Source organism: Ovis canadensis, chromosome 3 (genome assembly GCF_042477335.2).
Source record: "Ovis canadensis isolate MfBH-ARS-UI-01 breed Bighorn chromosome 3, ARS-UI_OviCan_v2, whole genome shotgun sequence".
NCBI lineage: Eukaryota > Metazoa > Chordata > Mammalia > Artiodactyla > Bovidae > Ovis > Ovis canadensis.
The window spans coordinates 225187829-225198286 of record NC_091247.1 but is presented as its reverse complement, the minus strand read 5'-3'; the positions used below and the strand labels follow the sequence as shown (position 1 = coordinate 225198286).

Sequence of the window (10458 nt, the reverse complement as noted above, 5' to 3'; positions counted from 1 at the left end):
GTCCTCAAGGTTCATCCATGTTGTAGCATGTGTCATTTCTTTTTAAGGCTAAATAATACTCCACTGTGTATACCATATTTTGCTTATCCATCTGTTGGACACTTGGGTTGCTTCCATGTTTTAGCGATTGTGAATAATGCTATGAACATGAATGTACAAATATCTCTTCAAGACTCTGTTTTCAGCTCTTTGGTATATACCCAGAAGAGGAATTGCTGGATTGTGTGGCAGTTCTATTTTTAATTTTTTGAAGATGCAACTATTTTGATTTCCACAGTGGCTGCACCATTTTACATTCGTTTATGGGAAGATGGAATTCAAGTATTTTATTCCTATCCTTTCCACTAAATACAACCTTGTCTATTTTACATAAAACATAAGACTGGAAGGTGGAAAGAAAAAAGACTGGCTGGGGACCCAGTGAATGACCAGCATTGAGTTCCCTGGGTTTCCTTTTTGCTTCATACATGCCAAGCTGGGTGCTGAATAAGCAGACCAACAAACAACCAAAACCCCAAGTGAGGACCTGAAAAGGGATAGCTTAACAAGACTGAAAGAAAACTAGTGAAACACCACAGGAAAAACTGCAGCCTCACCTTCACTAGTAAATGCCAAGTTGAGTCCTAGATACGTATGCATGCTCACTCACTAGGCTGTATTGGGGGCACCCGCAAATCTGGGAGCTGGGACTTTTAAGTCGATGTCAGTGGAGGCCACAGGAGGAGAAATGGGCACCTCCCCACAGCTCCTCCCAACCAGGGTATTAGCAGAGGGTCTAGGATGATGGAGCTCACTGCCACCCATAACCTGGTAGTAATGACACAGTTTCTTTCCATGCCCATTAGAGGAGGTATGCTGTAACATTTAAATAAGATACAGAACTTTCATAATGGCCATGTTTCAGTCAATAGTCAATCATACTAACTGCCAAGTCGCCTCAGTCGTGTCCGACTCTGTGCGACCCCATAGACGGCAGCCCACCAGGCTCCCCTGTCCCTGGGATTCTCCAGGCAAGAACACTGGAGTGGGTTGCCATTTCCTTCTCCAGTGCATGAAAGTGAAAAGTGAAAGTGAAGTCGCTCAGTCGTGTCCGACTCCTAGAGACCCCATGGACTGCAGCCTACCAGGCTCCTCCGTCCATAGGATTTTCCAGGCAAGAGTACTGAAGTGGGGTGCTGTTGCCTTCTCCAGATCATACTAAAGATCAGGAAAATTTCACCCTGAAGGAGACAAGAATGGATGTTAACTCGATGATGACAGAGATGTTAGTTACTGATAAGGATTTAAAAGCAACCATTAAAAATGCGTCAATAAGCGATTAACACAAAACAATTGATGGAATATTTGAACTTCAAACAATCGAAGAAGTAAAGAAAAACCACTTTAAGTTGGTTTCAGAAGTAGAGAAAAACCTTTTCAAGTTGAAAGTACACCAAATTCCCTGGAGGTCCAGTAGTTAGGACTTTGCACTCACTGCCAAAGCTGTGGGCTTGATTTCTGGTTAGGGAACTAAGATCCTACAAGCCGCACGGTGCAGCCAAATAAAATTGAAAACTACAAGTACCATTCTCCCCCTCCCGCCCCCCCAAAAAAGTAATAGAGAAGAATCTGTGAACTTGAAGGTGAAACAATAGAAACTACCCAATCTGAACAATAAGGAAAAATAGACTTAAAAATAATGAAGGACTTTGGGGGCCTATGGTACTGTAACAAAAAGTCTAAAATCTGTGACATGAGTCCCAGAAGGAGAAAAGTAAAAGTCGAAGAAATAATGGTTGTTGGGAGTTCTCTGGTAGCCTAGTGGTTAGCAAAAATAATAACGATGTTCTCAGTGCATGTAAAGGAAATACTTAAAACAATTATTTTATAAATGGGAAAGGGCTGAGGGATATCTAGAGAAGGAATGTTTCGGCACTTAGAAATATCAACACTGATAAAATATCAACAATAGTATACTGTGGTAACTTTTTAATATATATATGTATTTACATAATAAACATTTACATACAAATAATAAATGTTTGCATATTCATATGTTGTTTTACATACACGATATAATTATGTACTTTAATATAATTCCTTATTCCAAGAACTGGCGATGGACAGGGAGGCCTGGCGTGCTGCAGTTCATGGAGTCGCAAAGAGTCGGACACGACTGAGCGACTGAACTGAAGGTTGGGCCCTGGAGGACCGCGGGACCGGGCAGGCGGGAACTAGGGGTCGCAAGAGGCGGGCCTGGAACCGAGAGGGCGGGGCCCCAGGAGGCGCCGTCGTCACGGAAACGGCTACCAGCGACCAACTACAACTCCCAGCATCCCCCGCAGCTTCCGGTCGGCAAGATGGTGGCGCGCAGAAGGAAGCGTGCGGCGCGGGAATCTGATTCGGGGGCTCCAACCCTGCCCGGCTACTCAGGTAAGGGGCTGCGGGGCGCGAGGCTGGGGAGCGGCCGTGCTTCTCCACGAAGAGCCTGGGGGGTCGGCAGTGGGTCAGGACCCCGAGGAGCAGTCACACGCTTGGACGTGAGCCCCAGAAGGTTCTGAAGCCCCGGGCCCCCTCAGCCCACGCGGCACCTGTTCTCGTCTGGGTTCACTTGGCTCGGGACGAGCCTAGTTTGGCCAACGCTTTCCTTGAGTGAGCGCACCTTCGTCTACACTTTTCCAGGGCGAACTTGTGTCTGTCTGTATTCTCCCCCCTGAGATGCACCCATCCACTTATCAGCCCCTTTTTGCAATTTCTGGTCCAGCCGCCTCAGCGCTCACCTCGCCTGTTCCCCTGCCTTCTGTTTTTCACTCAGCTGCCAGAATGTTCTTTCTAAAGTCAGATTTAACTCAGATCTTGCCTCACACGCCCATCCCCGACGAACTCTCTGCAGTGACTAAAGTTAGCACGTAAAACAAAATCCAGACATCACATCCCTCCTATCCTGGCTCTAGCTGACCTACAAGCTCTGTCTTTCTGTTTCTCCGAGACAACAAGCTCTTTACACCCACAGAGTTTTTGTACTTACTGTGTCTTTTTCCTCTGAGTTCCTCAGACAGCTCTGCCCCGTTACAGGGCTTCGTGTCATTCTGGTCGAAGCTTTAATGTTACTTCCTCAAAGAGGTGGTCCTGATAGATGTCTAAAGGCCTGTGTCACCCAGTACCCTGCACTACTTCACTCTGTTTCCTTCCTGTTTGGAATTTTATTTATTTTTGGCTGTGCTGGGTCTTGGTTGGTGCTCCGGCCTTTCTCTAGTTGCCAGGAGCGGGGCTGCTCTCTGGTTGCAGTGCGCCTCTCATTGCAGTGGTTTCTTTAGTGGAGCACCGGCTCTATCTAGGTGGCATGCCGGCTTCAGCAGTTGCTGCTCCCGGGCTCTGGAGCACAGACTCAGTAGTTGTGGTGCCCAGGCTTAGTTGCTCTGTGGCATGTGGGATCTTCCCGGATCCAGGATCCAACCTGTGTCTCCTGCATTGGCAGGTGTATTCTTTACCACTGAGCCTCTGGGGAAGCCCCTGGTGGAGGCTTTAATGTTACTTCCTCAAAGAGGTGTTCCCCAAAGGCGTCTGTCACCCATTAGTCTGCTCTACTTCACTCTGTGTTTTTCCTTCCTATTTGATACCACCTTGTTACATGCTGACTTGTTCTGTCCTCTCACTTCACTACGTGAGCTTCCTGAGTGCAGGGTTGCAGTTGGATCCTCTGGATCCTCTCCGTGCTCTCCGTGCCCCAAGAGGTGGTGTCTGGAAGTTTGCATCTCTTGTGACAGGATTAAAGTTTATGGGAATGCCAGCGATTATCCAAATCATCACACAGCAAGGGGCTTAGAGACCGAGAGAGATGTTAAGGCACAAAGCGGGTAGCTCTAACCTGGCATGTAAGGCTCTCCCGAGGGAGTAAGGACCTGAAGAATGGGTGGAAGGATGAGGGCTGATGTTTCAGAGCAGCATGGGTGAGGCCCTGGCTGATTGGAGGAACAGAGAGGAGGTATGTGGTGTGGAGAGGGGAAGATGGGGTGAAGAGAGGCTACACGGGGGACCGTGGTAAGGATTTGGGGTTTACTCCCAGAGCAGCAGAGTTTGAACCTCTCTCCTTTCGCATCCCATTAAAATTCTCTTCTACTGCCGACTGGAGCCCCTCCTGGGCAGATGGTGTTCGTTCAGCTGTGTAGCCTGCCGAAGCATCTTGCACAGGCCTTGCCTAGGAGAAGAGCTCAGTGAAGGATGGATGGGTGGATGGGCGGACCAACAGGCACACAGGACTAAAAAGGGACAGCCTGAACCTGACTCGTGTGTCGTCCCTCCCCGTTCCCACGTTCCTTCCAGCCATTCCGATCAAATTCTCTGAAAAGCAGCAGTCTTCTCATTACCTCTATGTGAGAGAGCACAAAGTTCGAGAAGGCACCAAGTCTTCCTGGCCTCAGAAGCGGACTCTTTTTGTCCTCAACGTGCCTCCGTACTGCACAGAGGTAAACTCGTGTCTGGAAGGGAACCTGAGCCTGGGGCAGGGGCTCCTGTGGGCCCCCCACCCCCCAGTCCTCAGTGATGAGAGGGAAGCAGCTAACTGAAGTCCCGAGGGGTGGTGTCTGGAAGTCTGCATCTCTTACAACAGGAAGTTGGCATTTTAAAGATGTCCTTTTTTAAATATAATTCTCTAGGGAGCCCATAGCTTCTTATATGTTACCCAGAATTGTTTGAGTTACGTGTTTTTTCCCCGATTATAAAATTGATACATGTCCATTGCAGGTAGTATTATAGTACAGCTAAAGTCTTCTGTTGCCTAAAGTAGTTGTTGCATAACTATGTCTGCCAAGCATAATTCCACCTGAAGACAGATACACTTGAAACCAAAAGTGTTAGTCATTCAGTCGTGTCCTACTCTTTGCAACCCCATGGACAGAGGAGCCTGCCTGTCCATGGGATTCTCCAGGCAAGAATACTGGAGTGGGTTGTCATGCCCTCCTCCAGGACAGACACTTGTTCTCACATTTTTTCTTGAGTATTGTGAAGGTTGTGCCAACTACTTGTGTGAAGTCTGACAACATAAACATTGTTTTGTTTTTTTTTAATTGATCCGCATCCATAGTAAAAAAAAAAAAATAAGAAAAGTAGGAGAAAGTAAAATTACCTCTGAGTCTACTATTCAGAGGTTTCCCAGGTGGCGCTAGTGTTAAAGAACCTGTCTGCTAATGCAGGAGACACAGGTTCAATCCCTCCAGGAAGATCCCCTAGAAGAGGGCATGGCAACCCACTCCAGTATCCTAGCCTGGAGAATTCCATGGACAGAGGAGCCTGGTGGGCTATAGGCCATAGGGTTGCAAAAAGCTGAACATGACTAAAGTGACTTAGCATGCATGCAGATATGTGTTACTTTTTTTTTTCTTCACAAAAGCTATTAAATTTAGTATTTCTTTAATTTACAGAAGAGAAACTAAAGGAATTGCTGGATTTCCAATGAGTTTTTTTTTTTTTTTTCAGAAAAGAAATATTAATTTCTAAAAGATTCCTCTGTAGTTAAAGAGAGAAACAGTGAGAGGGGAGAATGTCATTTTTAATGTTTCCTGAAGACTAGTGTATGAACAGAGAAGCACCTGGGCCCAGGTGTAGCACTTGCTGCACTTTACAGATTGAGCAAATCTGTGTCATCTGCGCCCAGACTGAAAAACAGCATCGCCCACACCCCAGAAATCCCGCTGCGCCCCCTCCCCCTGCCAGCGATAACCACCAACCTGATTCCAACAGGGGAGATTTAATTATTTCTAAACGGCGATTCAGGTAGTAAAATTTATAAAATCAAAATACAATTAAAAACATCCCCACCTATTCTAAGAGACTGGGTTCAATCCCTGGGTCAGGAAGATCCCCTGGAGGAGGGCATGGCAACCCACTCCAGTATTCTTGCCTGGAGAATCCCATGGACAGAGGAGACTGGAGGGCTACCATCCACGGAGTCGCAAAGAGTCAGACATGACTGAAGTGACTTAGCATGCATGCATTCTTGTAATAGTGGGAAAAGAAAAGTTGAGAACCCACTCCTCCTTTGGAGATCCCTCAGAGACATTGACAGGGGAAAAGAGATCTTTCAGCCAGGTGGCCTTTCAAAGGGAGCAGTCCCTTTCCGGAACAGACGGAGCATACCCTGGGCACATGCTTCCAGCAGGGTTAGGTCATAAAGCCAAAAAATTATACCTGAATTCCGTCTCCCCTCTGTCTCCTCCTTCTGGAGTCCCCTTTTACCCACAGCTTTGAACACAAAGTCAAAAAAGGTGGCCCCCTTGGGCCGTGGGGGGCTGGGGTTGTGACCTCGGTGTTGAGGAGGGGGTGGCGTGCCCAGGCCCTCTGTGCCTGCCCAGGCCCTCTGTGCCCGCCCTGCAGGCTGGACTCTGGGGCTCCGGTGTGGCGGGAGGCTCACCCTGCGCTTCTCTCTGCCCTGGCAGGAGTGCTTGTCCCGCCTCCTCTCCCCCTGCGGGTCCGTCCAGTCGGTGAAGTTACAGGAGAAGCCAGAGCTTGCTGAGAGCCCAAAGGAGCCCCGGTCGAAGTTCTTTAACCCCAAACCAGTTCCCGTAAGCCTGCAGGACCGGGCCGCAGCAGTGAGGGCGTGCGCAGGGCCGAGCGGTGTCCCCGGCCTGTGAGGGGAACGTGGCATCAGGGGAGGCCGCGGCAATTAGGGTGTTCCCTGTGGTCAGGCCCGTCCTGACCTGTGGTCTAGGAGGCCTGTCAGCTGAGCGGCCTCCACCCGAATTTGCCACATCCTGGAGCCTCCCTGTCCAGCTCTTTCCATCGTCCTGCGGGGGGAAGCTCAAAGACATCTCTGCTCCCTGCCCGAGGGGCCTCCCCTAGCACCCCCACCGCTGGCTTCCCCCCGCGGAAGTTGATTCTCCCTTAGGCTTGGTGGCCCTGGTCTCCCTTCTCTGTGTCTGGGAGCCCACACCTCCTCCTGTTGAGGGGACTTTGCGGGCGCCCCCCGCCCCGTCTGTCCGTCCACTCCTGGCCCCGGGAGAGCACGCCCTCCCCTGAGTCCCTCCCGCAAGTGAAACAGGCCCCAGGGTCCACCGCTCCCTGGTGAAGACGCTGGATCGGGTCACTCTTAGCAGAAGTTGTGTAGCTAGGAGTGTGGGCACCCCACCCCTGGGTTAGTACAGCCCTTCTCCCCTGGTCCCGCGGCAGTCAGGCTGAGGGCGGGTGGGGGGCCCTGGGGTGAGACGCCCCTGGGGAAGGCTCCTGCCACTGACCTCTCTCCTCCAGGGCTTCCAGGTGGCCTACGTGGTGTTCCAGAAGCCAGGCGGCATGTCGGCCGCCTTGGCCCTGAAGGGCCCCCTGCTGGTCTCCACTGAGAGTCACCCTGTGAGGAGCGGCGTCCTCAGTCAGTACCGCGGCCCCGGGTGGGGAGGGCAGCTTTGGGGGCCGCGTCTGCCCGTGTCGCCTGGCCCTCAGGGTGTGCATCCCGGCGGCCTGGGCGAGGAGATCCCGCCCCGCTGCAGGTCCTGGGGGGCCCCTGAGAGTCAGGCCTAGGAATCCCCGTCTCCTTCGCCCTCTTCCCCCTCAGAGTGGATCCGAGACTACACGGACTCGGTGCCGGACCCCGAGGCTCTGAGGGTCGAGGTGGACGCCTTCATGGAGACCTACGACCGGAAGATAGCAGAGGTGGGGCTTCCGCACGGGCGGCGGCTGGCTGGGCCTCCCAGCTGGTAACATCCAGCTGGAAGCGCCCCTCTCGAGGGAAATGGTCTCTCGTCGGGGCAGACGATCAGGGCTGGAAGGGAGCAGCGTGAGGGCACACGGTGCTGGGCGCGGAGGGAGCGGCCGAGGCGGTGGGGTGGTGCCAGGCGTGGGAGGGAGAGCGGAGAGGAGGCGGCGAGGGGCTCCTGGGGCCACACGGTGGGTCCCAGGCGCCTGCCCATCACGGGCCCTGTAACCTACAGGAGGAGGCCAAGGCCAAGGAGGAGGAAGGCGTCCCCGACGAGGAGGGCTGGGTGAAGGTGACCCGCCGGGGCCGCCGACCAGTGCTCCCGAGGACGGAGGCGGCCAGCCTGCGGGTGCTGGAGCGGGAGAGGCGGAAGCGCGCCCGCAAGGAGCTGCTCAACTTCTACGCCTGGCAGCACCGCGAGACCAAGATGGAGCGTAAGGCGCCCCAGGGCCCTGTCCTTCACCCCCCTGCCGGGGTGCCCGGGCCGTGGTCTTGTGGCCGCTCTGCCAGCCCCAGCTGCGTGGAGTTCCCTGGTCTGTTAGGCTGGGAGAGGGGTCCCGGGGATCTCCCAGCACCCCCAAAGCCTTCTTCCTTCACCTCGGGGTGTGTGTTGGAGGTGGAGGGGATAACAGAGGTAGTGTTTGTTTGTTTGTTTGTTTGTTTGTTTGTTTTGGCTTTGTTGGGTCTTAATTGTAGTGAGCAGGCTCTTAACCATGATGGGTGGGTCCCTCTCTAGTTGAGGTGCCTGGGCTCGGGTAGTTGTGGCATGAGGGCTGAGTGGCCCCGCTGCGTGTGGCATCTGAGTCCCCAGCATTGCAAGGTGGAGTCTTAATCCTTGGGCCACCAGGGAAGTCCCATTGACCTGGTAAAGTTTCTGTCTGAAACCTCAGGCATGTTATCTCCACTTCAGCCTGCATCCTCTGACTGGGTTGTGGCCCAGTTCCATTTCCTGGCAGCATCTGCACCGTTTCCTAGCACAGAGGCAATGGGGGAGGCCGTGCTGAGCGCCAACCAACCGGGGCAGTGGTGGCTGACGGGAGGTGCTGCCGTCCTCTCGAGTGGGGCCACGGGGCATAGCTCCCGCCCGGCCTGCCGTCTGACCCCGGCCCTGTTTCCCCTCCTGCCCCCTCGCCCCAGATATCGCGCAGCTGCGCAAGAAGTTCGAGGAGGACAAGCAGAGAATCGAGCTGATGCGGGCCCAGCGCAAGTTCCGACCCTACTGAGCCTCGCCCACCCCCACGGGCCCCGAGGAGCAGGGTGGTGACTGGGTGGCAGTGTACAGCCAGCAAGGACCCGGGGTCCTGGAACACCCGTCTCAACGGCTGTGCCCAGGCCAAGGGGCCGCTGTGTGAAACCCCGGAGACCTGAGCCCACGGGGTGGGGTGAAGTACAGAGTCACCCGTCGGTTCCTGTGTGCTTCGGCCGTCCTAGGGCCCGGAGCGAGGACTTGGCCTCCGGAAGCCCCTGGCCCAGAGCTGGCTCCTTCCTTGTCCTGGGTCCCGTCCCCGTCTGGCTCCGGACTCTCCTTTCAGGGCTGACTGACTGCTGTGTTCACCCCTTCCTCCTGATAGAGACGCCCCTGTGGGCAGTGAGACGGCCTCACAAGCAGAATACAAGAACATTTTATTTTTCATGCAGCTGGGTGGCAAGAAAGGACTATAAAAGCCAGCTGGGCCTATCTCAGGCCTCACACATACCCTCTGCCTAGTCATAAAACAGACACCATCCCACCCCCCAGAAGTCACAGATGTTGAAGTCAGAATCATAACACCTCTCCACGCCCCCACCCCCAGCTCTGCCTTAGCACTCGCTTCTGGCTATGCTGGTCTTCGGGACCAGGGGCCTGTCCCCAGCATGCTGGTCTGGGCTTGGGAGCTGGGAGTCTGGTGCTGAAGCAGGCAGCTGTAGCCCCAGGCCCAGGGCTACAGGGGGGCTGGGGTTCCTTCCTTGTTCTGTAAAAAGGAGCTGATGACACCAGCCACCTGCTGGGGTTGGTTCATGTGGATGTAGTGATTGCCTGGGACTTCCACGTACTGGAACCTCTGGGGAGGGAAGGGAACATGGGATGAGGTGACCCAGTAGAAGGCCGCCTCCCAGCAGTTCCACGTGTCCACAGCTCTGCAGGCCCTAGTCAGTCAGGGAGGGGGCAGACGGGCCTGGCTCAGAGCCAGTGGGAAAGGCCTTCCTGGGAGGGAAGTGCCCAGCCCTCGGGTTTTAGGCCATTCTGAGCTGAGGTGGTAGAGCTTGAGAGTCCAGGGGCTGCTCCTGGGTCTGGTCATCAGATAATATTCACTTGAAGAAGGAACAAGCAGCTTTTCCATCTTGCCTGGGAGAAAGGCCCACAGAGCAGGAAGGACTGAACATTGCCCGGCACACAGGGGCGTCCCCGTTGTGATGATGCCCAGCTGTCTGCTCAGGCCCCAGGGTCGGCTGTCTGTACTAGGTGATGCTCCCAAAATGCCAGGTGCTCCCAGGGGCCCAGGCAAACATCAAAGTCACAGCACACGTGCCAGCCCTCCAACTTGGAGCCTGGCACCCACTGGTGGGCCTGGTCATCTGTTCCCATTTGAGACCCCAGGAAATTGTAGAGCCACTCAGTTGGGCATGGCCCAGGAGTACAGGAGGACAATAAAACCAGGAGATTGCCAATGAAAAGCCTGCTTTCTGTGCTGATTTATATGTGATTCCAGGGACCACAGTGGAACATGAGGCCTGGTAGCTCCTGGGGTTACCTGTTAGACCTGGGCCCAGAGCAGGGGTCCCAGCGCAAGAAAAGAGATGGACAGGTGGAGCTC

General features: G+C 53.7%; 2 protein-coding genes across 2 annotated transcripts in view; one reads left to right on the top strand and one right to left on the bottom strand.

Moving 5' to 3' along the window:
• The first annotated feature begins 2249 nt into the window (after positions 1-2249).
• On the top strand, positions 2250-10318 carry RRP7A (ribosomal RNA processing 7 homolog A). Its single transcript, XM_069581700.1, has 7 exons — positions 2250-2412; positions 4303-4445; positions 6414-6539; positions 7222-7339; positions 7523-7620; positions 7899-8097; positions 8801-10318. The coding sequence occupies exons 1-7, from the start codon at positions 2340-2342 to the stop codon at positions 8884-8886; spliced, it is 843 nt and encodes a 280-aa protein (XP_069437801.1). The 5' UTR covers positions 2250-2339; the 3' UTR covers positions 8887-10318.
• The window catches only part of SERHL2 (serine hydrolase like 2), a 21087-nt gene continuing 19898 nt past the window's right edge, over positions 9270-10458 (bottom strand). Inside the window, exon 12 of the mRNA XM_069581698.1 lies at positions 9270-9705. Within this exon, the coding sequence (XP_069437799.1) occupies positions 9586-9705 (120 nt within the window). The 3' untranslated portion in view covers positions 9270-9585. The remainder of the gene's footprint in view (positions 9706-10458) is intronic.